Source organism: Haliotis rufescens, unplaced genomic scaffold, assembly GCF_023055435.1.
Source record: "Haliotis rufescens isolate VD_foot unplaced genomic scaffold, xgHalRufe1.0.p SCAF_16, whole genome shotgun sequence".
Lineage (NCBI taxonomy): Eukaryota > Metazoa > Mollusca > Gastropoda > Lepetellida > Haliotidae > Haliotis > Haliotis rufescens.
In genome coordinates, this window is record NW_025963846.1 from 11,483,246 (window position 1) to 11,510,003 (window position 26,758).

Consider the following 26,758-nt stretch of genomic DNA (forward strand, 5'->3'; position numbering starts at 1 on the left):
AATAATTTCAAATTGTTTCAGTTACATCTATCAGTAAAGGGACGTTATGCTCCATCATTTTGCATTGTGGCATGCTTAAGCCCACCCAAGCAGTACTTGCGAGTATGCCAAGTGTGTTTAAACTGTTGTCCCTATGAACATGGTATAACAAGTTGTCTTAAAACTTATCTGGGTGGGTTTGATTTGACTAGGCAGCGCTTCATGGGAGGATTTCCGTTCGCTGTCTGGGCTGCGTGTAGAGGGGGCAAGGGCCCTGAGATGACGATGAGCCTAATCAGCCTGACAGTACCAGGATCACCCAAACCCTCTTTGCTGCATTTTTGTATTTTAATCTGTACATCATCATCATCACCATAATAATAATAATAGTGCTTCTTATATAGGCTAAAGGCCACACATGTGCATGCTCAAAGCATATGTATATATACGTGTTGTTAGTATAGCTACATGGCCTAACGATACAAAACTCGTATCGTAGGAATTTTTGCTTTCCACTAAGTGTCATGGCTCTATCCACAAATATAACATACGGACATGAAGGTAGTTAATGTATAGAACCAAGCGTTCACACAGATCTGTACAATATTTGTGCTATAGAGAGCTAGCCCAACAACAAAAACAGGTCCAAACGAAACGCTCTGAAGTGTTGGTTGCCGAAAGTTCCATGTATGTTGCTGTGTCATAGACACAGCGACGAGAAACGCGCTAACACGGTTACCACATGGTCGATCCTTGACTTCTGAAGAATGTGATAAAGATGGCCATTTGAAAACTCCAATCCCGCAACATTGTTGGTGCTTATAACGTTTGCGTCAATACATGTTGGTTTGGGAATCAAGACGTCCGTCAGGCCATCATTTGTGCCCCGGATGTGACTTGTCCAAAGATGCTCTCGAGGTCCATTTCTTGAGTTGTCGCTGACGGCACGTCCGTATACACTAACTCGTGTCCCGACACCTTTATCCCGAACGCTGAGATGAAGACGTTGATCACCGTGATAAAGAGAATCATTGCCACGCTGATATTGTTCATCACTATTGCCCGTTTCTGTGCCTCGCCCGTCCGCGCTTCCATATTGCCGAGGATGATGATGATGACGCCGACGCATATTTGCAACGTCACCGACAACCCAATGAGTACCAACTGTGGTACGTACAGGACGTCGCGGTGACTATCCGGCGTCTGTAACAACGCCTTCAGCTGGGAACCGTTGGCGAGGAGAAGAGCGATGTCCAGCATGCCTTGCGCGACCGTCTTTCGGGTTGTGTAGGTCCTGGAGGCGAACACAGCCTGCCCGGACTGGAAGAGGAGAAGAACAGACATATTAGAAGGAAATAGTAAGTATGGTCTTACGTCGCCTTAGCAATAGTCTAGCAATAGTCTAGCAATATCACGGCGGGGAACACCAGATGTGCTTCCGACATAAGAAAGAAATAAGAAAAAGTTTAAAATTAATCGTATTTGCGAGAGAGAGAGAGAGAGAGAGAGAGAGAGAGAGAGAGAGAGAGAGAGAGAGAGAGAGAGAGAAGAGAGAGAGAGAGAGAGAGAGAGAATCGATATAAATGTACAAAACGGGCACTATGACACGCAATCAGTTCAGCAACCAAGATATCTGGGCACTATGACACGCGTTCAGTCCAATAACCAAGCTATCTGGGCACTATGACACGCAATCAGTCCAGTAACCAAGCTATCTGGGCACTATGACGCGTAATCAGTCCGGTAACCAAGCTATCTGGGCACTATGACACGCATTCAGTCCAATAACCAAGCTATCTGGGCACTATGACACGCAATCAGTCAAGTAACCAAGCTATCTGGGCACTATTACACGTAATCAGTCAAGTAACCAAGCTATCTGGGCACTATGACACGCAATCAGTCCAGTAACCAAGTCAATGGGCACTATGACACGCAATCAGTCAAGTAACCAAGCTATCTGAAAGTATGACACACAATCAGTCAAGTAACCAAGCTATCTGGGCACTATGACACGCAATCAGTCAAGTAACCAAGCTATCTGGGCACTATGACACGCAATCAGTCAAGTAACCAAGCTATCTGGGCACTATAACACGCAAACAGTCCAGTAACCAAGCTATCTGGGCACTATGAAACGCAATCAGTCAAGTAACCAAGCTATCTGGGCACTATGACACGCAATCAGTCCAGTAACCAAGCTATCTGGGCACTATGACACGCAATCAGTCCAGAAACCAAGCTATCTGGGCACTATGACACGCAATCAGTCAAGTAACCAGGCTATCTGGGCACTATGACACGCAGTCAGTCAAGTAACCAAGCTATCTGGGCACTATGACACGCACTCAGTCCAGAAACCAAGCTATCTGGGCACTATGACACGCAATCAGTCAAGTAACCAGGCTATCTGGGCACTATGACACGCAATCAGTCAAGTAACCAAGTCAATGGGCACTATGACACGCAATCAGTCAAGTAACCAAGCTATCTGGGCACTATGACACGCAATCAGTCCGGTAACCAAGCTATCTGGGCACTATGACACGCAATCAGTCCAGAAACCAAGATATCTGGGCACTATGACACGCGTTCAGTCCAATAACCAAGCTATCTGGGCACTATGACACGCAATCAGTCCAGTAACCAAGCTATCTGGGCACTATGACGCGTAATCAGTCCGGTAACCAAGCTATCTGGGCACTATGACACGCATTCAGTCCAATAACCAAGCTATCTGGGCACTATGACACGCAATCAGTCAAGTAACCAAGCTATCTGGGCACTATTACACGTAATCAGTCAAGTAACCAAGCTATCTGGGCACTATGACACGCAATCAGTCCAGTAACCAAGCTATCTGGGCACTATGACACGCAATCAGTCAAGTAACCAAGCTATCTGGGCACTATGACACGCAATCAGTCAAGTAACCAAGCTATCTGGGCACTATGACACGCAATCAGTCCAGAAACCAAGCTATCTGGGCACTATGACACGCAATCAGTCAAGTAACCAGGCTATCTGGGCACTATGACACGCAGTCAGTCAAGTAACCAAGCTATCTGGGCACTATGACACGCAATCAGTCCAGTAACCAAGCTATCTGGGCACTATGACACGCAATCAGTCCAGTAACCAAGCTACCTGGGCACTATGACACACAATCAGTCAAGTAACCAAGCTATCTGGGCACTATGACACGCAATCAGTCCAGTAACCAAGCTATCTGGGCACTATGACACGCAATCAGTCCAGAAACCAAGCTATCTGGGCACTATGACACGCAATCAGTCAAGTAACCAGGCTATCTGGGCACTATGACACGCAATCAGTCAAGTAACCAAGTCAATGTGCACTATGACACGCAATCAGTCAAGTAACCAAGCTATCTGGGCACTATGCCATGCAATCAGTCCAGTAACCAAGCTATCTGGGCACTATGCCATGCAATCAGTCCAGTAACCAAGCTATCTGGGCACTATGACACGCAATCAGTCCAGTAAACCAAGCTATCTGGGCACTATGAAACGCAATCAGTCCAGTAACCAAGCTATCTGGGCACTATGACACGCAATCAGTCAAGTAACCAAGCCATCTGGGCACTATGACACGTAATCAGTCCAGTAACCAAGCTATCTGAAAGTATGACACACAATCACTCCAGAAACCAAGCTATCTGGGCACTATGACACGCAATCAGTCAAGTAACCAAGCTATCTGGGCACTATGACACGCAATCAGTCCAATCACCAAGCCAATGGGCACTACGACACAAACTCAGTCCAGAAACCAAGCTATCTGGGCACTATGCCACGCGATCAGTCCAGTAACGATGAGTTGACAACCCGATCTTAATTGTAATATATTTTATTTTAAAATTAAGATTCACAACCACCTACCACCACTTCCCCCTTGATTGTGTTAGTATTAGTTAATACGTCAATATATTGCTTAAACATTTGTCTCATCCCGCACAGGACATACATATCCCAATCATGCTAATACCATCTACAGCCGGACAAACAGTCCTCATGTCATCTCACCATTTATATTTTGTTACGTTTGTTCTTTCTAAATATTTCTTTTCTCTGTCTAAACATTTAACATTCAAACAGAGCGTGGATCATATGGCTGGATGCCGGACACTCCAAATATTAATATCGTTTGAGAATGTGACAGGGAATCAGCTTCTTTCCATACTTTCTTTAAAACAGGTACCACGGGAAACTACTTTTTATACATAAACGTCTATTAGTCGACAACAGGTGGGCAGAGTTCTCAAATACTTTGGCGAAAGATCAAAGGCAGAGGATATGGTTCATCCGACAGTCAACTCTATTTTTTAGGTAATATTACAATCCATTGACATAACCGTCGACCCTCAGGTAAACCCCTTTCCGCTTCTAGGCTTGCACACTCGAAGATCTTTGAATTTCCGTAAACAGACACAAAGGATTTCAGGGTGTCCAAAAAAACTGGAGGATAAACATTTAAGAACGATTGGTCACTGTGGATTACTGCTTAGGCCACCAGCCAGTGCTTATTCCATGGGCCCCGGGTGCTAAGCCCTTACCATCTGTCACTAACCATCAGATCAATGCTTAAAACATCCGTCACATAGGATCAGTGTTTATACCATCGGTCACGCTCACACAAGATCAATGTTAATCCTGCCCCACACTGAAGAACATGTAGCACATGCGGTGTATCTTTGGGCATGATGCCTCTGTTCACCCAGTAGTGAATGTATACCCGGTAGGGTATTTGTTTGTTTATTTGTAGGTTGTTTGTTTTGTGTGTGGTTGGTTGTTTAACGCCGCACTCAGCAATATTCCAGCTATACGACGGCGGTCTGTAAATAATCGAGTCTGGACCAGACAATCAAGTGATTGACATCATAAGCATCGATCCACGCAATTGGGTGGCGTGCATGCATTAACCAAGTCAGTGAGCTTGACCACCCTTTAGTCGCCTCTTCCGACAAGCATAGTCGCGTTTTACGACAAGCATGGGTTGCTGAAGTACCCGGATCTTCACGGGTAGCATACCCGTAGGATGAGATGGTAATGTGTCTGTTAACCTTCCAGCGGCTCACATAGAGCTTAGGTTGTATGATCCCCAGGAAGCTGAGAATGCAAAAAGCGAGTGCACCCCGACCCATTGACCGGGGTAAAAATAATGCAACTATTTGAGCATACATCGCATATTGAGTTATGAGATTTACAGACGGCCTATTATTACTGTACAATAATAACTACGCGATAAATCGCAAATAATAATGAGTGAGTGAGTGAGTGAGTATTGTTTTACGCCGCTTTTAGCAATATTCCGGCAATATCACGGCGGGGGACACCAGAAATGGGCTTCACACATTGTACCCATGTCGGGAATCGAACCCGGGTCTTCGGCGTGACGAGCGAACGCTTTAACCCACTAGGCTACCCGACCGCCCCCAAATAATAATGAAGAACGAGGCATGGTTTATTTCATGATAAAACATTATTCTATCATGACGTCACTTCTGGAGATTCGAACATACAACTTGTTTACGTCAAAAATTGAACGACGTTATATTTCAGGGGGTAGTGAGTTGTTCTCCACCGATGTAGCTGGGCAACGCAGATAAACGCAATGGCCGGATGATCTCATCCAAAAATAGGCGAGGTATGGCTATCGGTTTTTAAAGAAAAAGTACAGATAATCTCCTGGAGAATTGTGAGAATATTCAGGAAATACAAAACTTAACCTCCCTGTTCATAAAATGGACTTGTCCGACAAGTACGGCTACATATTTTTTATAGCTTGTACATTTTATAAACATCCTTCAGGTTAACCATAGCTGATGTTGTTTTGAGTAATGGGGCCTTGGCTATCGGTCATGTGCAATCGTTCCAAGAATAGCTAATATGATTATAGTAATAATACTAACAAGAAGGGTCCCCACCCCCGTTCCTACGGGCCCGATAAAATAAGCGGCGTATATAATTAGTGTATTGGTTTAAATGGAGTGGTTAATACTTTTAACTGAAACCAATCTCCCCATACGCCAGTTTGCACAGTTGCCATTATAACATCACGTACAGGTATCGGTAATTTACGGGCTGTGGAGAGGAGACACGAAGACAACCAGACCTGAATTGCTCGCAATCTGCCAAAAGTCTCTCTAACTATTTCACAATAGCCTGGTGTTAGACAGTGCAAACGTTAGGAGAGGGCTTGACTGAAAATCCTTAAGGCCAGAGTCAGGGGACACGTTACAAACACGCCACCGTGCCAAAATATAAAACCGTCCTTCTCCACGTGCAGGTGTACATCCAGTTTCATCAGCGATGAACTCAATGTTCTTCAAGGCAAGCAGTACTTTTATCGTAGTTTAAGCAATTGGTCCCATTCATTAACACATGCTCATGATATTGTCGGACTAGTACAATATACTGATTTTAACAGAGATTTCTTATGATTATGGAATTAAAGATTGTGTCGCTTTTATTCAAAAGGGTAAATCAAAGGGACAAAACGCTTTCCATAATCATAAGAAATCTTTGCTAAAATCAGAGTTCATTGTTCGATTCCAACTGTATCACGAGCACGTGTTTATGAATCACTATGAAATAGTGATGATACCAGGTGTTCGCGATGAATGAATGCATTTTGAGCCCCAAAGGTAACTCACGTTGCAATATAGTGAAATTCGAAGAAACATTCATATGTGCACGTACATTTTCTGTGTGTGTGAATTAATGTGTGTATACATGTGCGAGTGAGCGAGAGTGGATTGTGCGTCCATGTGGATTTACCTTGTCTTAGACGAACAACGAGTGCACAAACTTTATATCTATATATTCTGAGTTGACGTCAAAAGTATCTTCTCAGTTTACTTTGCAATCCTTTGCATTTTTTTATGAACTGTCCTCGTAAAGCGCCAGTTTTGTTTTTGAGTTGGGAACTATGAAAACATCCTAAAGGCTGCAACATCTCCTTTTTTTATAAATTCCTCATTTCTTGTTTTTTTAGTTTTACCTCAGTTTCACAAAACATGTGACAAGTCTTATCAACATCCCGTATAGCAAGAATGCTGGAACAAATGTTTCGTTTTTTCTCGACGTGATTTCGATTTTCGTCAACACTGTTTGTGGCTGAATTTTCACGATTCCAACAAGATCCCCGGGATGATGTTAGCCAATAAAACAACATTCTCTGCAGCAAGTGACACATGCTGAAGAAGGCAGAGTCTGACGTATCAACAGAATCAATACGTTACTCTCTATAAAGAAGGCCATGTTTATTTACAATGGGACACTGAGAGAGAAAAAACCGTTGGTGATGTCATATTTACAAACACATTCGTTTGATGATGGTGTAAAACAACGATCTAGATTTTCTGGCGCCTCGGTCAAACATCTATTTTATCTCCTAGGACATGAAGTAGAAATGTTTGATGTCAAAGCAATTGGCGGATTAGTCACAAAGATTTCGATGTTGATATAATTTTCGTGAATACCAGAGTAGTACGTTTTGGTCCATATCATTGTTTTTTATTTTGTTTCAAATAATAATGTTAATGTTAATAATGTTAGGGTTAATAATTCCTATAATCTGTCAGTTGGATAGCCATGCAAAGCAGACAGTTAGGGTACAAAACTATATTCATAAGAAATCTCTGCCAAAAGGAGAGTCGATTGTACGATTCTGACTATATCATGAGCATACGTTTATGAATCACTATCAAATAGTGATGATACCAGGTGTTCGCCAAAAGGTGAGCGTATCCTGTCCCACCGGCGGCACCCGTCACAAACACATGCAAAGGCAAATAAAATGTTCATCTTAAAAAACACAGGACATATAAGTCAAAATAGGGAACTGCATCGAACATAATTTTTGTCACTGATGCGTCAAATTTGGAAATGTCCTCCACATGTCTACCATAAACTTTTTTGAAAGCTTTACTGAGGCCTTGAAGGTTGTAACCTTGATCAAACAACTTCTCAGCAAGAGTCTTATGACGCTCTTTGACATCTTGATAGAAAGAGTATGCTCGACTGTACCCCAGAAGTTGTGAAATGTAAACACCAAAGGCTGGAGCTGCAGGAATATTGGTCGACATAAATAATGAACAGATGAGGCGGGCTCACTAGCCTTCTTTATTTGTAGTTCATACGGGTAAATCAGTGATAAGAAATCTGTAAATAAGAAATATCTGCCAAAAGCAAACTCCACCGTACCATTCCGACTATATTCTGAGCACGTGTTTACGAATCAGTGAACTGAAGTGAAATGGGGTTTAACGTCGAGTCCAAGATTATTGCACTTATATAGCTACATGCATGCATGTGTATGTGGCTGCTTGTACTAGTCCGGACTGATGTCGATTTATAGTGCTAGCTCATTGAGATACCATGCCCCAGTTTAACATGAATACCCAACACAGACACAGTATACTGACACCGAGCCGACCAGTCCTTGCTTGAGCCTCTTAATGCCGAGCGCCAGATAGGGTAACAACAAGTACCATATTTTAACATATTTTGGTATGACGCGGTCGGGGATCGAACCCCTAGCGCACGCCCTACCACTAGACCACAGAGGCGGTCGTTTTTGAATCAGTATCAAATAGAGATGATACCCGGTGTTCGTCAAAGTACAAGCAAAGGGCATTTGTTCATAGGATGAAGGAGATATTTGATGTTTCAACTCATGTATGTGAGCCGCATGTTGTAATGATGGTTTCTACAATTGGCATTTAAAATTCTAAATCGTCGACATAAATGAGTTTATGTTTATGAATCACTATCAAAATACCGATGATACCAGGTGCACCACGAAATGGTAAGTGTATCCTGTCCCCCGGTGGTAACCGCCACAAACACAAATAATTAGTTCTGAGGATATACCGAATATATAACTATGTACCGTTTGTTAATCAACAGTCGAGGAGCCGAACCATCTGATCTCCATCTTAATTGGCTCTCACGACCAGCATGAGGTACGTGACTTGTGTTGTAACGCGAAACGATTGGACGTAATAACTCTTTCCGCAACTTTCTGCTGAAGAAAATAACACTACCTTAAATTAGCTTTCTGTCTCATAAACATAAGAAAAGCTGGGCATATAGAAGGGGGAGTTTGGTGTTATGCCGTTTTGAGTAATATCCCAGAAATATGGCGCGTGACACAAAGCGGGGGTTTCACATATTGTATCCATGAGAGGAAATGAACCGAATTTCTGTTGAAAACATAAAACTACCTGAGTGAGTGAGTATGGTTTTACGCCGCTTTTAGCAATATTCCAGCAATATCACGGCGGGTGACACCAGAAATGGGCTTCACACATTGTACCCATGTCGGGAATCGAACCCGGGTTTTCGGCGTGACGAGCGAACGCTTTAACCACTGGGCTACCCGACCGCCCCTAAAACTACCTGAAAATGGGTTTCTATCTAATAAACATGAAATATTGGGAATATGGATGACAGAAGTTGGTTAAACGTCGCTTGAGCTATATCCCAGAAATATCATGACAAAATGGGGGTTTCACATATTAAATCCATGAGGGGAATTGAATCCCGGGCGCGACAAGCTAATGCTCGAATCATAAGGCTACCCCGTTACATCATAGGATACATACACAGTTGGAACACACATGTACTCAACAATAAGGCCCCTAACAGACTGATATTTCCAAATATTCATCACTGTCATTTTATTTCTCTGGGTTCAAGAGTCTGGTGGTCTACCTGGCGGGAATCGAACCCATCTCTGGTGTTACGAAGGACATTGTGACCAGTAAGCCACAAGGAACGTGCTGGAATATACACGATGCTCATAATTCCCTGGAATACTGCAACCCTCATGGTTCACGTCGCACAGCTGACTCTTTTAGAAATGATGGAGACGAGTGAGACCGCCTCATCTTGTCGCTCTCCACAAGACTGCCTCGAGCAATATTCCTGCATCTCCAGCCCTTGTGTCTACATTTCACAACTTTTGAGGTACAATCGAGCATGCTCTTTCTATGAAGATTTCAAAGGAAGTCATACGGCTCTTGCTCTTAAGCTGTTTGATCAAGGTTACAACATTCAAGGCCCAGTAAAGTTTACCTAAAAAGTTTATGGTGGACATGTGGAGGACATTTCTAGATATGACGCATCACTGACAAGAATTATGTCCGATGCAGTTCCCTGTGTTGGCTTGTACTATATGTTCCAGTGTTTTTTCAGATGAACATTTGACTTGCCTTTGCATGTGTTTGTGACGGATGCCACCGGTGGGGAAAGAATATAGTCGGAATGGTACAGCGGAGTTTGCTTTGGGCAGATATTTCTTATTTACAGATTTCTTATCACTGATTTACCCGTATGAACTACAAATAAAGAAGGCTAGTGAGCCCGCCTCATCTGTTCATTATTTATGTCGACCAATATTCCTGCAGCTCCAGCCTTTGGTGTTTACATTTCACAACTTCTGGGGTACAGTCGAGCATACTCTTTCTATCAAGATGTCAAAGAGCGTCATAAGACTCTTGCTGAGAAGTTGTTAGATCAAGATTACAACATTCAAGGCCTCAGTAAGCTTTCAAAAAGTTTATTGTAGACATGTGGAGGACATATCCAAATTTGACGCATCAGTGGCAAAAATTATGTTCGATGCAGTTCCCTATTTTGACTTATATGTTCCTGTGTTTTTTAAGATGAACATTTGACTTGCCTTTGCATGTGTTTGTGACGGATGCTCACCTTTTCGCGAACACCTGGTATCATCACTATGTGACAGTGATTCATAAACATGCTCATGATATAGTCTGAATCGTACAATTGATTCTCCGCTTGGCAGAGCTTTCCAATAAATATGGAAAGGGTTATGTCGCATTTATGTTCAGAGCAACATATAGTCTCAATGCTTGTGGTAAGAACCGACTAGTTTGCGAATGGGGTGGTTTAATATAAACCTGGCAGACGGTGCACCACCGTAGCCAGCGATGTGGATCTTTGCTGATACTATTATCCATATATTTGCCTGGTACAGACATATCACTGGTCGCCGTGATAAGCTAGTAGCTGGATTATTGATGGCGTCGTCAACGCCAGAGAATAACCAGTCTCGATTATCCAACAGAACAAATTCCATTGGTCGTAAAAGGCAAACTAGCGGAGGACTTTATATGAATGGAACACTGAAAATCTATGGTAAAAAGGGATAGAAAATTCAATGATATAAATGATTTCATTGGATTTATCAAAAAGGACAAGATCAGGTTTGTTGGCCTGGATAGGTCTGAGGCTGTATACGGGCCTATTCCAAAGAATTTTGTATTTATCGTTTTCCATGACGCCCTTTACATATTCTGAGCCGTACCATCGATTAATCTCTGTGTTAAAACCACAAGCATTACGAAGACGGTAATAAAATGATCGAGCCATTCCATCATGTCGCTTAAGATAGTGTGTTTGTGCCAAAAGCTGGGCATCCACTGACAATGTGTTGGACGGTCTTATTAAATTCATTGCTTAATCTACACTTCATATCTACAGTTTGATGCAAAATTACACGTTGGCGGTTTCGAGCGGGAAGTGACTGGTCCTGAGCAGCAAACAGAAAGCTTTCTGTTTCCCCTTTCAGGCCAGCCGACTTCATCCAAGCAAAGGACTCTGTGGAGTTTCTCCGCTTCTCAACACACTGCACACAAACTCAATGCAGTAGTCGTTCAGAAAGTCTCCCCTTGAGAAAGCCTCTCTGGGCCAAATTGATATGGCAATTCGCTTGGTTAACACTCATATCTGTACCGTCCACCAGTACAGAACCATCCACAAAACGATGGCGTAAATGCCAAAATAGCTGTGAAAATTATACGAACGATTTAGTGTCCTATCTATGTGGTAGATATCTCATGACGTGAAATTAACATCGATATCGCATAAATCTTGGAGTACGAAACCAAGTAAAGCTAATCCGCAGTAGAGATATCATAATCGTTCAGCATCAACACACACACGTCAAGTGGTGACAGCGAATGGGAGTCCCTCTGCTGTGTTCACAGGTGACACGCCTCGGGCAAGACAATAATAGTTTTGACGTTTATGAGATTTTGTCTTAAACCTTTATCTTAAAGTATGTTACATTAAGTAAGCTTGATGTCGATTAAAGTTGAAATATATCTAGTACCTTTTTTTTTATTTGATGATAGACTATATTACAATATAACAATTTATACCATGTATATACTAGTATACAAATACATATTGTTATTAAAATATAGATGTCTTCATAGCAGTTACAGAATAATTTGCTTACCGTATTCGACTTTCGTCTGTTGGAGGTACCCATTTCTACGTTTCGCTCTGGAGCCATTGCAAGTTTAAGTGATAATGGTGGCTCGACCACGAGGAATAAACCCCCAAAACATGATAGTTTAGTGATTAAACGTCACCCTCTTCAACCTAAACAACTTCAAATCAATGAAATAGGCAGCTCAGCTGTTTTCGTCATTCAAAGGGACACAACTGCTGAAGGTAAAATATTTACCTTTCGCTTCAAACTGAATCAACAAGTGCATGCACACAGTGGCTTTGTTTAGACTATTGAAGACATCCCGATAAACACATGAGTAAAGAGAGACTCAACATGAAAACCATATTGTATCACGCGACGCGACGACATGTAAAGATGTTAAAATGTGATCACAAAACACACAGAAACTCGGCAAAACCGCAACACGTTAGGATGGCTTTGGAAGGCTTAAGGCGTACATTGTCAACCTTGCATTATATCTAGGAAAAAAATAAAGGATATTTATCTACACGACATGAGACCCTGAGATTGTTTTGGTTAGATTTTCCTGATGCAAACAAGTAGTCGAGGCCTCTTTCAATATAAATGAGTGTGATTGCACCTAATTACTTTATGTATCGTTTCGCTATTATTGATCAGCTTGCAAATTTTCTCATATGTGAATAAATAGCACATCATTTGAGAATATATCATCGACATTCGCTTAAATGTAAACAAACTCGAAATCAAATAAGAACCGAGCCCTGTTTGATTTAACAAAAGTATATAAAAGTTTATGCAAAATATACTATGAAACGCTGGGTTAAACTTTTAGGTTGCAACTTGAAGATAGTGAAGAGAACTTGATGAAAGTTGTAAAATCATCAAGATGAATAATATTGAAATGCGATGGCAATGGGATTTTTTAACAGAAACTAAAGATTGAAGCAAGTATCTGAAAATCGAAACTGTAATTGGCAACGGCGTCTAAGTTAAGCATTGTCTAAACATTAAAGTGAATTTGAAAATATGTATCGGGAAGTGGTAATTAGATCGTGTTTAAAATAACAACCTCTAAGAAATTCAGCGTCAGCAAAACTGAGTTTGTTCTGTTTAGATTTCTCACTGGTGAGGATAGGTGAAATATGCGTGAGGATAGGTGAAATATGCGTTCAAGATTATTGCACTTATATATATAAACCTCTCATCTCCTATGCTATAATGGATGTAGAACCACATGTACCCAGAGTAAAAGAATTAAAATCAATTCAAAATTCATAGAAATTATATGAGATGAGGTTAATTTGTGCTATGTCACGTGACTCTCATGGACTTAGAAAAAGCGTGAGGGTTTTTGCTTCGAAGTGGGGTTTAAGGAATTTATTCTCCCGCTCTGAAATCCACGTGCAGCCTGTCGTCTTCGTGGTGGGGTGTACGGGATTTATTCTCCCGCACAGAAATGTGTTTCCCACCCAGGCGGGATACATATTATTTTGTCACGATCACGTGAACCAATCAGATCGCATCCTTCTGACATGGAGGTATGAAAAAGATCTATTTCAAACTAATAACTTGAGGAAGGACGGGGTCAATTTCAAATCCGTCATATGCTGTCAACAGCATGAATCACAAGGAATATACAATGCTAAAAAAAATTAATATTATTTTTTTTATTAAGTTATATGAAAGAATATTATAAAATCGGAACACTACGTAGATAAAAATCGACATTTTACATTTTGATTTTTCGCTGTTTCCAGCGTTAAGTGTTAAAGGAGGCATGGGCACAAGTGAGAAGATGATTGAGCGAGTTGGGATTGAACAGTATTCAAGTTATAGTGAGTGAGTGAGTTAAAATTTAAAGTCACATCGGCAGTATTTCAGCCATATCGTGATTATCAAATGTTATACAAAAGAAATACATTTAAACTTTAAAATCAACAAAGGACAGTTAAATAACTAGAATATCACATATTATTATCTAAAACTAGCATGTAACCATAAAAACAAATCACTATATATAACAATACATTATTCCAGTTATATCAGCATAATGTGGGAAAGCCCGCCGTGATGCAGGTCGAAGACGCTTACCACTTTAGTGAAACACACGAGCACGGGTATGGTGCTGACAAACCTAGAAACATAATCGGGGTGAACCGGGATTCGAACCCACAATCATAGGTTTCTGGCGTGCCCAAAGGACGCAACTTAGCTCAGCCAATTGCGTCGCCGTAGAAGACTGGGCCAACCGTGATCTGGCTTACTCTTAATCTACATCTAAATATTCACGAAGGTATCAAGATATTATTACAAAATAATTATCTTTTATATGACATAAGGACATACACAGAGTCCAAAGAAGCGTTATTCTTCTAAACGATTATGACAGTTTGCTCGGGGGGAGGAAAGTTATACATTCTTAAATCGCTATAGGACTTACGTATGAATATAATGACAGTACACTTTTGTTCTTAGTTGCAGATTACTCGTGAAGAGAAAACGAATATGTGAGTGATTTGGGTTTAACGCCGCTTTTAACAGTATCACAGTTATATCGTGGCGTGTCAGCTTAATATGGGAGAAAAGCCCGAAGTGATGCAGGTCTCGGACGTTTACCACTTCGGTGCAACCCACGAGCACGGGTATGGTGTTGAAAAACCTAGAAACATAATCGGGGGAACCGCGATTCGAACCCACAATCATAGGTTTCTGGCGTGCCCAAGGGACGCAACTCTGCACAGCGAATTGCGGCGCCTTAGACGACTTGGCCACCCGGGCCCCCACGAATATACGACAGCAAGGTTGTATGTCTATATGTTTGAAAATATATAACGTCAACGCCAGACAATAAATAGTCTCGATTATCCGCTGAAACAGATTCCATGGCAGGTAAAAGGCAAAAGTGCGGTGAAAATGATGACTGGTCACTGAAAACAAATGGTGACACAAAGTTTTCCCGAAAAGGATATTAAGTACGTCCTGCTCTACCCGTAGCAACCGCCGCTAACACAATTTGCAAAAAAATGTTTGTTTGTTCCCTAACGCCGCACAGTAGTACGTCTTCCATATGACAGCGGCCTGTAAACGATCAAGCTTTGACAAGACAATCACTTGACACACTAGCGCATTTACTGATGTTGTTGAAACTAAAAACGATATGCTACTTTTCCAAAACAATCACTGCATATTACCTGATATGTACTTCTCTAGAAAGCTCAAACATACCTCTATATATCACGAGGCCCAGTGATGTCCGGCCAGGGATGCTATTCACAAGGATAAGTGAGTAAATGTGGGTATGGTGGAGTAAGGGAATATCATTTTACCTATATTCGAAACAAATTTGGCTTTTCAAAGTGACGACCACACCATTTAAATCACTTAAAGATAAAGGCTTGCAAAGTATATATACTTATAATCGCATTAAACAATTATTGCAAATACTTAAAATGATTAATTACACTGCTACGTGTTTTGTGAACTGAACTGAACGATTTAATTGTATTTAATTTTATAATGATGAGGTCCTTATACTTATCTCCATGAAATCTTATCAAACAGGGGGCACGGGTGGCCCAGTCGTCTAAGGCGCCGCGATTCGCTGTGCAGATTTGCGTCCCTTGGGCACGCCAGAAACCTATGATTGTGGGTTCGAATCCCGGTTCGCCCCGATTATGTTTCTAGGTTTGTCAGCACCATACCCGTGCTCGTGGGTTTCACCGAAGTGGTAAACGTCCGAGACCTGCATCACTTCGGGCTTTCCTCCCACATTAAGCTGACACGCCGTGATATAACTGGAATACTGTTAAAAGCGGCGTAAAACCCAACTCACTCACTCACTCACTCACTCACTTATCAAACAGAAAATCAACAATCTTCGTAGATTTTTCCGTCCCCCTTTCCGATGTGTCATTCATACGTACACTATCGATATGCTGATTCGTCATGATCATTATCTGAAACACATCAACTTAAATTAACATAAAATCATTGTACCTGAATGTTTCAATTTTGCTACATGTGTATGTGTTTTAAGCTGGCGTTGTATATTTGATACCAAACGCCGTAATAAACACATTGACAACGGTTATGAACATGATGAGAGCCACCGAGGCATTGTTCAAGGAGTTGGCCTTCTTCTGTTCCTCGTCAGTCTTTACCTCCATGGTTCCCAGGACAAAGATGATGATTCCAGTGATGATTTGCAGCGCGATGGACACCGCCAACAACGACAAGGTAGTGTAGAAGAAGCTGTTACGGGCGTCGCCTTCAGGCAGATCCAGCAATGCCTTCAGTTGGGTTGCGTTAGCCATGAGAAGGGCGAAGTCAAGGAGCCCTTCTGCTACCGTCTTCCTTGTAGCGTAGGCTCGCGTTGTGTAGCCGGGCGGGACATCACCGCTCTGAAGACATATTGAGTTTGTGTTAGACATCAGTTTCAATTTCATTAAAATCAAACCTTATAGTCCTCGACAGTTGAAATAGAATCACGAACTAACTAACGAAGACAGATGTAAGTACGCTAATGTTTATAAAGTAAAGACAAGTATTTCCGCCGGTAAGGAATATTACTTAAAATTAAGGATATTTATCTACACGACATGAGACCCTGAGATTGTTTTGGTTAGATTTTCCTGATGCAAACAAGTAGTCGAGGCCTCTTTCAATATAAATGAAGTGATTGCACTTAATAATTTATGTATCCTTTCGCTGGAATTGTTCAGCTTGCAAATTTTCTCATACGTGAATAAATGGCACATCATTTGGAATATATCATCGACCGACATTCGCTTGAATGTAAACCAACTCGAAATCAAATAAGAACCGAGCCCTGTTTGATTAAGCAAAAGAATATAAAAGTTTATGCAAAATATACTATGAAACGCTGGGTTAAACTTTTAGGTTGCAACTTGAAAATAGTGAAGAGAACTTGATGAAAGTTGTAACATCATCAAGATGAATAATATTGAAATGCGATGGCAATGGGATTTTATAACAGAAACTAAAGATTGAAGCAAGTACATGTATCTGAAAATCGAAACTGTAATTGGCAACGGCGTCTAAGTTAAGCATTGTCTAAACATTAAAGTGTATTTGAAAATATGTATCGGGAAGTGGTAATTAGATCGTGTTTAAAATAGCAATCTCTAAGAAATTCAGCGTCAGCAAACCTGAGTTTGGTCTGTTTAGATTTCTCACTGGTGAGGATAGGTGAGATAGGCTTTAACGTCGCGTTCAAGATGATTGCACTTATATATAGCGTTGAATATAACTTACATAAATGTACAAAATTGCAAAATGGGCTTTTCAAGAAATGTTCATTTTTTAAAGCGATTAACATCATCATTCAGTTTTGATTCATTGAGTTTATTACTAAAATACTTTTACCTCCTTGAGTGAGTTTGATTTATCGCTGCTATCAACAGTATTCACGGCGTTTCACTTTAATGAGAAAGACAAGTCCAAAGTGATCTATGTAGTAGACGTTCACAACCTATAAATAATGATTAATGAAAGTACGGCGAGGGACTAATTATTCACGGCGAATCTGATATCCGAGCCCCTTCACAAATCACGTTGAGTCTTCGCAGGGTTAAGGGACGCATAGGTTCCTATAATACTGGGACACTCACGTTGTTACGGTATAGGTTGGTATATAGGAGTAGCCTCGCCTCTTCGGTATGTTTGCTTTCAAATATGTTTCACTTTATCAAACACCAGGTTAAATAAGTACAAAATCGATTCTTACATCTCAAGTCCACAGTAAACAGATGTATGTTATTAGTTCAACAGATCTATCAGAAGGGGCCTGTAATCGTGATCTACAGCCTACAAATGACGTCATGTACCAACACAATCAGGAAATATATCACTGTAGACGGGTCAATATGTGCGTTGTACACCTTTGTTACATAACAACCACGGTATGGTACTATTGAGTGCTTAACACATGCGGGGAAATATAATCTATGACGTTCTGCCTTAAAAACCTGACGTCCTTTGAACATACGACCGTATGGACGTAAGCCGCTGACAACAGTTTGTCAATTGTGAACTAATCTAATTCAACTTGTAAGACACCATTAGTTCGCTACTAAATCGCTCACTTTCAACAACACAATTACAAAAAGTGGACAATGGTCTACATTACATTGTGCGAGAGTTGCGTCCCTTAGCCATGCCCGGATCCTCTGTTCGTGGGTTCAGATCCTAGGTTTTCCTTACAATCCTCAATCAGCACCATGACCAAATACAAAGTGCTAGATGTGTACGCCCTGCGTTTAACTAAACTCACTCATAACAACTAACATAAACAGAAACTATACCTGTGTTGATTGTTTCATATGTTTGATTTTCAATTGGAAATATCGTCAGTTAGCGATAGCATATCCACTCAAAACATACTGTACTGGCGCTTAGTCAGCACTCAAAGAATGTTTCTGGTATCATTATATTGAATATATTTTGATCTAAACAAATTAAAATAAAAACTGCTGATGGGTGTCTGAGACATCTTATCTTGAAAGGTCAATAAATGTTCTTTTTTCGGCACAAATGTTCTACATGGTAGCGGTCATGTGGTTACAAATTAATTTCTTGTCCCAGTCTTCATTGAAACAATTTATTTTTACACAAAATTACCCAGCCACAGATTACTTTTTACAAACTGCTGCGGGGATGTTTAAATAGACATAACCAAACGAAACAACAGTCCTTTCAACTTTCAATTACAGAAAAAACAAACTCGGTATTTACTTTCTTTTGCCCCCCAGTTTATGACAAAGACTATCGGCTTAGCCAACTGCGTGTATGGGGAACTGACAGGAGTCTTTAGACAAGGACCTTTGTTACCGCTGCGCAGGGATAGGTGAGGTGAAATTGGGTTTAACGTCGCGTCCAAGATAATTGCACTTATATAGCGACGTGCATGTACGTGTGTGTGTTTGTGTGGCTGCTTGTACTAGTCCGGACTGATGCCGATTTATAGTGCTAGCTCACTGAGATACCATGCCGCAGTTTAACATGAATACCCCACTCAGACACAGTATACTGACTCCGAGCCGACCAGTCCTTGTTTTAGCCCCTTAATGCCGAGCGCCAGACAGGGTAACAACAAGTACCATCTTTTAACGTCTTTTGGTATGACGCGGCCGGGGATCGAACCCCGGACCTTCCGCTCTCCGGGCGGACGCTCTACCACAAGACCACGGAGGCGGTCCTCCGCAGGGATAGGAACAGGGTTCGTTATAGCCGGTATGCAGCTACGACTACATCCATTTCAATTTCTCACACAAAACAAGGGAATTTGGCCAAGAAGTTTAACTCAAGCTTCGGATATCATTAAAAAATGGTCATATAGCCAATTCTCTTCCACTGACTTAACCACCTGAGCCAAAAATAAGCTGATCAGTGAAACCGCAACATCTGTTTCATATTTATATCTATGGATACTGATACAGGGTGACATGTGTTTGTTTGCTTCTTGTTGTTTAACGCCGCACTCAGCAATACTTCACCTTTATGACGGTGGTCTGTAACTAATAATCGAGTCTGGAGCAGACAATCCAGCGACTGATATCATGAGCATCGATCCATGCAATTGGGATGCGATGACATGCATCAACCAAGTCAGTGAGCCTGACCACCCGATCCCGTTGGTCGCCTCTCACGACAAGCTTAGTCGCCTTTTACAGCATGCATGGGTTGCTCAGAGTGACAAAAATATATCCACAAAAATGTATGGCAAGAGGGGATTGGCTGGCTTTTTGACCACCATTGAACAATATCTGATTTGCGATGTACCTGAATCCTGAGTCCAACTTCCCTTTTTTTATTTTGCCAACCCGAGAAGACATTCCTATTCATTTGCCAAAAGAAGCAGATCAGCAGGAAGGGGAGCACAGTTGGTGCCCATGAGGATGCCTAGGTCTTGCCTAAGTGTCCTATCCCCAAAAATCAAATAGTTGGTATCTGTCAGGAAGTCCAGCATCTCAGATATTATTTTTTAGGTACTTCTACTTTTTAACTTCGCTACTAAAATATACATCACTATAAACGTCTGGGTTAAAAGCGGGAATGTGAGTGAGTGAGTATGGTTTTACGCCGCTTTTAGCAATATTCCAGCAATATCACGGCGGGGGACACCAGAAATGGGCTTCACACATTGTACCCATGTCGGGATTCGAACCCGGGTCTTCGGCGTGACGAGCGAACGCTTTAACCACTAGGATACCCGACCGCCCCAAAAAGCGGGAATGTATACAGCGATCATACCCTAACATAAGAAATGTTATATTTTGGATAACACTTTCTTTGTAAAGTACAGATTCTTGTACTTTTTTGGATTGAGTCCCGTCTGGGATTCGAACCCACACTGCATGTTTGTGTGCTGGCGATTAGGTGCCTCACTCTGGTAGTGTGGGTTCGAATCCCGGACGGGACTCAATCAAAAAAAAGTACGAGAATCTGTACTTTACAAAGAAAATGTCATCCCAAATATAACATTTGTTACATTGGACCACTTTCTAAATGGCATTGTGTGTTCATGGTTCATACCCTGTAATGCAAATCGTAAAATTAATAAGAGCAGGAAATTAATGTCAGGTTCACTGCACATTCTGGAAACAATGACATAAATAACAAGGCTACCTATAAACAAAGAAATTGTTGCATTGGATTTAGTATACCAGTATTACCCACTGCTACCTTGTGAACTATTTTACAAATCACGTTCTTTCTCGTGTCAGGAGTGTCAAATCACTTTGTCGTTGGGTAAAATGAAACAAGGGTAATTTTTATGTTGACAATGAATTCCATTTTAGCCTGTTTAGATATTACAGAAGAAGAAAAATAGTTTATCATTGTGTCACATATTATATATTAATGATGTGCAACAATATAGGACAAAATTAAAAACTTTGATAAAATATACAACATCCGGCCAACAGGCCTATGAGACACACAGCACAATACAGTACATAATAAAATGAATTTTTTTAATAAAAAATAAAGACGATACATACAAAGACCTAATCGCAGTACAATCTGTAATATGATACTAATATTATGGATATATAAGGCAAATATTACCCGCTAAGGCTACTCCTACGGCGCAAGTACATTTGCCTTACTAGGGCGGCTAAGGGTTTAATAAACTTCTTGCTTTGTAAAAGGAACACGGCCTGGTTAACAGGAGATAGAGTAATAAACAATGGTTCTGATCTAATTATTTCCAGCCACAAGTCGTACCTTAAATCTGAGTAAAAACTACAACAGATCAAAAAGTGAACTTCATCCTCCACACAATCAATATTACAAAAATTTCATGTCCTATTTTGCAGGTAATTTTTATGTTGACAATGAATTCCATTTTAGCCTGTTTAGATATTACAGAGTGTGAGTCCCCGAGTTCCCTGCTGTAGTGTTGACATACCTTCGGGGTGCCCTGCGAGTCCTGAGTTCCCACTGTCGCCATTATGAAATCATAAGATTATCATCTAAATTCCGGACAGGTTTTCGTCCAAAGTGAACCTCTCCAACTGACTTCTTGACTTTGAATTATTCTCAGAGGCGCAATATTTCAGGCATTCAACCAAGTTGTAGAATCACACGAGAGAAACCCTATTTCAGATCAATAAGACAGACATTTCACAGATAAACTCCCGTTCCTACGAGCTGACATCACAGATTGTTACCGCCTGTCGCTAAATACAAGCCTGCTAAATTTACACATTACACGCCATGTAAAACTACAACTCGAACCCGTCGACAGCGGGCGAGATAAAACTGTAAATCTAGGGTGGACGAAACCACTGTACACCCGTCAGTACATTACTGATAACAAGGCTGCTCGGACTGACACATTCCATAGACTTGCAGGACAAATTGTGGTAATAAATTTCTCCCTTATCAGGCCAAGTGTTGTCTTCTTCATCGATCTGGGCGGCGTGGTGGTGTATTTTTGTGTCTTACATTGTCATGTGTCATGCTTGTACTGAAGGTGAGGTAAACACGACCGTCACGTGATAGACATTTGGGGTTGCACGTCATCTACCGAGGCTATGCTGTCACTGAAGGTGAAATTTACAACGTCATCCCAAGGAAGTTACAACAAAACAAAAAGTCATAAAACAGTCATGTGTTAATCCAACGTGCAGCCATCATGGAATAGACAGCGTTTTTTGTAACAGGATCGATGGGTAAACGGATGTTCCGTGTAAAGGACTTTAAAGTCTCACAATCGACCAGTAACATACATTATCGCCGTAACCATACTAACAGCATTCAGCTTACAAAACGTTAGATTGCTATTGGTACTGATTGTGAATTTGCCCTAAAACCCCTGTCACTCTCTTGAAGACAAACAAGCACGTGATATCATGGAATAGAAAGTCTTTGATGGTACAGTAGAACATGGATATAACGAACTACAAGGACCTGAGAAATCAGTTCGTTGTATACGTTGTTCGTTATATACGTTTTCGCTCGGAAACGTCCGCCATCTTGGATAAAACAAAAAACATTCGACATCATTGCAGCATTGACTTGTATAAGAAGTGATCACCTCAAAGCATTCAATTGATATCATTCATAACATAATCATTCATATAATAACATAAACTTCATAACATTTTAGAACATTGTTTATCAAATGTATGTGCATATTTAGCATTTCACGATTTTTAGAGAGATGTGCAGACGCTGATTTTGATCTGGCCTCGTTTCGATGACTGCATTCGTGAAACCGCATCGTCGAGATCAGCTGTCAAATAAAGTCATCTCTGTTAGTTTTTGTATGTTCAGGAAAATCTTGAGTGTTTCAAGAGCCTTATTGGCATCGGCAAAAGAGGATGTGGATGGTTCCACACAGTCGATCCCGTCTTGAGTGCCTTTATCATCTGAATCTGCTCGGCTAATGCCGTCACGCTTTCAACAATCGACTGGACAATGTACGTTACTTACCTGTACGGTTTCATTTGTCCTTATTGCAGGTTGAGCAACCATGCTGAAAAGACGCTCTCGTGAAAATGATAAATCTTAAACATACTGATGGAAATTAAATAAAGGGAACATTTGGTTTTAGACAGAGTAAAATGATATGCTATCATGGCTTCCCAGCCATGTCCACCAAATACACCTTAGAAAAAATGCACACAAAAAGCATCCCAACCTTTGTTTCTCCCTTGTGCTGAATTTGTATACACGCTTTTTGAAATGTACTGACAGTAGAGCTTATATTCCTATATGTTGTATTGTTCCCTTATTCGTTTCCGTCATTAAATATACCACTGAAGGTAATTCATTGTAATATGTGCACACAGGTATCATTTTTCTTTAGACCGCACTCAGCAAAAATATAATGGAGTCTGGACAAGACACAAGTAACCAAGACATGAGCATCGATCCACGCATTTGGGATCGATGACATGCATCAACCAAGTCAGCGAGCTTGACCACCCGATCCCGTTAGTCGCCTCTTACGACAAGCATAGTCGCCTTTTATAGCAGGCATGGGTTGCTGAAGACCTTTTCTACCCCGGATCTTCATGGTTCCTAATATGTTCCATGGTGAAGTGATCGAGGAAGCGGACACCAGTTCACATTTTATAGTTTATTAAGCGCTTTTAAATACACATATACACATTCAAACAAGTACAAATGATGTAGTTATTATGAAATGATATAATCACACACGTTCGCAATAAATTGTTTAATACTGTGATATAAATTGAAAGACAATTTTTATGTGTACATATTTCATCATCCATAACATTTAACGATGACAATGATTTAACACACAGACTGGTGACAAACATCACATGCCTGAAAGTTGAATTAATGTTAAAATATGAAATATACCATAAGTGTATTGGACAAGGCCATTTATAGGATTTTATCAATGGATAATTACTATCGTGAGATGGATATACGAACATATACTAACACATACACCATATTACTTATGGAGAATGATGTATAGTGAGTGAGTGAGTTGGGTTTAACGCCGCTTTTAACATTATTCCAGTCATATCGCGGCGTGTCAGCTTAATGTGGGAGGAAAGCCCGAAGTGATGCAGGTTCCAGACGTTTACCACTTCGGTGAAACCCACGAGAACGGGTATGGTGCTGACAAACCTAGAAACATAATTGGGGCGAACCGGGATTCGAACCCACAATCATAGGTTTCTGGCGTGCCCAAGGGATGTTCTCTGCTCAGCGAATCGCGGCGCCTTAGACGACTTGGCCCCCCGGACCCCCACGAATATATGACTGCAAGGTTGTATGTCTATATGTTTGAAAATATTAACGTCAACGCCAGACAATAAATAGTCTCGATTATCCGCTGAAACAGATTCCATGGGAAAATGATGTATAATCATATATGGTTGATATGCATATGTGACAAGGTGTCAGTGGCTGGTAAATATATTTCATGTTACAAAGATAACAATATTGACGAGTTCAGAAATCAGTATCTTTTGGATTTGATCTGATATACACTTTGTAATCGTTATTTCACTGAACGAAGAGATCAACACGCTTCACGCACTGTGTCATGACATGAGATGCCTCCTCTTTAGTACAGAAGACGTGCTAGTCAGAAATATCCTCTGTAAAACTGATCCCGAACCCTGTAATGAAGGTATTGATGAAAGCTATGGTAGCAATGAGACCGATTGATACATTGCTGAGAGTTTTAGCCCGCCCCTCTTCCTCCTCACCATCCGGCACTATAGTTCCCATGACGAACATGATGACCCCCGTCACTAACTGCAGCAACAGGGACAGCCCCAGCATCACCACCAGCGGCCAGAACGTCCACGTCCTCAGCTCAAACGGGACCTCAAGGACTGACCTCAACTGAGATGTGTTGGCCAACAACAGGGCTAGGTCAAGGAAACCTTGTGCCACAGTCTTTTTTGCTGAGTACGACTTGGAGGCGAGGTTTGGCGGAACGTCCGTCTGAAATATATGACCATTCTTGCTGTGAAATATGATGTTCAACATTAACTTAATCCTGAACATCTTATTACTGTGATCAATAAACCAAGTGACAAAATAGGTAAGAGCAAATGTAAATTTATATGACAACCTGTTTTTTTGCAACCAGGTCTGTCTGAAATGCTGTAAACGAGGGGTATATTTAAGTTGTCCCAACATATATATATGCACAAGTTATATTAATAGTAAACGTCAACGCCTGATAATAACCAGTATCGATTATACGCCGAAACAGATCCAATGGGCGTAAAAGGCAAATAATGATAAACAAATTATACTCCTTACACACTTCAGTATTATTGTCATAAACGTTGCGTATGACGAAACTAAACCGACGGTTTTATTCAGTTTCAACTCATTCTAATCCTTCATGCGTTAGGGGTCTACTTAATCAAATCTCTGCAGCGGTTACTGAAACAAACACATGTCTACTGGTTAATTTAACGTAGCCACTTTTACCTACCATTCTGCTGTCGGGTCCAGTTTATACGAGTCCTGTTGTAGTTTGATATCGATCGACAGTCACATAGTAGACTTTTCACTTGGCGTGGGGAGTCACTCTTTGTTAACCTAGATTGCCAAACGCAGGGAACGAGATCCGTCACTAACGTTTCTTTCGATAAGAGCTACAGTGATATTTACGAGGCTATAAAAATAGGTTGACGGGTGTAACGCATTGAAGACTGATAAGCTTTGTGACCCAAATAAAACCAAAAAAAGAGCATCTATGTAGAAAGTTACACCCAGGCGCGTCAAAACATTCGGTTTAACTAACTACATGTATGATGATAGGGGTTCGAAATCCCTCTCATGGAATAGCAACGTGTATCGCCCTACCTGAAAATGTGAAACGCCCATACATGAAAGTATATTGAGTGAGTGTGTTGGGCTTAAAGCCGCTTGAACAGTATTTTAATTAATATTAATTACCACGTGTCAGTTTCATGTGAGAAGAGAGTTAAACCCAGTGTGTTGGGTTCAGGGCCGCTTATACGAGAGACTTCATGCTCCATAGCCACCAGAATAAAAGAACACAAGACATATGTTGAAAAATCTGACATGGAATCTGCCCTTCCGGAACATCTCCTCAAACATCCTGAACACCATATTCCCTGGCAACAAACCAAGATTCTCCATACCAACATTAGTCAATGGAAAAAGAAAAACATAAAGGAACTACTGAAATCCAAAGAAAGAAGCCAGCCATTAACAGAGACCATGGCATCTACCTACACAGCTTACTCCACTGTGCTTTAATCATACCATCAACCACAAATAGACATCTTGATTGTCTTCTCGTTAGTGTCACCATAGTCAGCTCATGCTTATTACACCTATCCTTACATTACACCTGCATTTTACTTAACTGGGATGTCTGATAATCTGTTTCGGGTATACTTTTTCACTCATATACGAAAACAATTCTAAGACTCCCGTAGATTTCATGTTGGAAAAAATGCTATTTGGGGCAAAGTTTGGTTTAATGAGAGAAGACAAAAGAAGTTAC

General features: G+C 41.0%; 2 protein-coding genes across 2 annotated transcripts; both read right to left on the bottom strand.

The window, feature by feature from the left end:
* Positions 1-682: 682 nt before the first annotated feature.
* LOC124136747 lies at positions 683-25,882 on the bottom strand. The gene is made up of 6 exons (XM_048396745.1): positions 25,715-25,882; positions 24,845-25,212; positions 23,212-23,254; positions 16,329-16,652; positions 12,274-12,402; positions 683-1,299 (listed from the first exon to the last, which is right to left on the bottom strand). Exons 1-6 carry the CDS (start codon positions 25,715-25,717, stop codon positions 847-849), a joined length of 1,320 nt encoding a protein of 439 aa, XP_048252702.1. The 5' UTR covers positions 25,718-25,882; the 3' UTR covers positions 683-846.
* Positions 16,028-22,085, bottom strand: LOC124134936 (ninjurin-2-like). Its single transcript, XM_046500050.2, has 2 exons — positions 21,683-22,085; positions 16,028-16,652 (listed from the first exon to the last, which is right to left on the bottom strand). The coding sequence occupies exons 1-2, from the start codon at positions 21,722-21,724 to the stop codon at positions 16,284-16,286; spliced, it is 411 nt and encodes a 136-aa protein (XP_046356006.2). The 5' UTR covers positions 21,725-22,085; the 3' UTR covers positions 16,028-16,283.
* Positions 25,883-26,758: the final 876 nt, after the last annotated feature.

Bases quoted from the DNA above. Each gene is read 5' to 3' on its own strand.
- LOC124134936 (XM_046500050.2), bottom strand. From the start codon at position 21,724: ATGGCGACAGTGGGAACTCAGGACTCGCAGGGCACCCCGAAG. The intron at 16,653-21,682 runs GTATGTCAACAC...ATATGTCTTCAG, and splicing joins ACTCGCAGGGCACCCCGAAG to AGCGGTGATGTCCCGCCCGG.
- LOC124136747 (XM_048396745.1), bottom strand. The intron at 23,255-24,844 runs GCACGTCTTCTG...GCGTCTTTTCAG, and splicing joins ACAGAGGATATTTCTGACTA to CATGGTTGCTCAACCTGCAA. The intron at 1,300-12,273 runs GTAAGCAAATTA...CTCCTCTTCCAG, and splicing joins ACAGACGAAAGTCGAATACG to TCCGGGCAGGCTGTGTTCGC.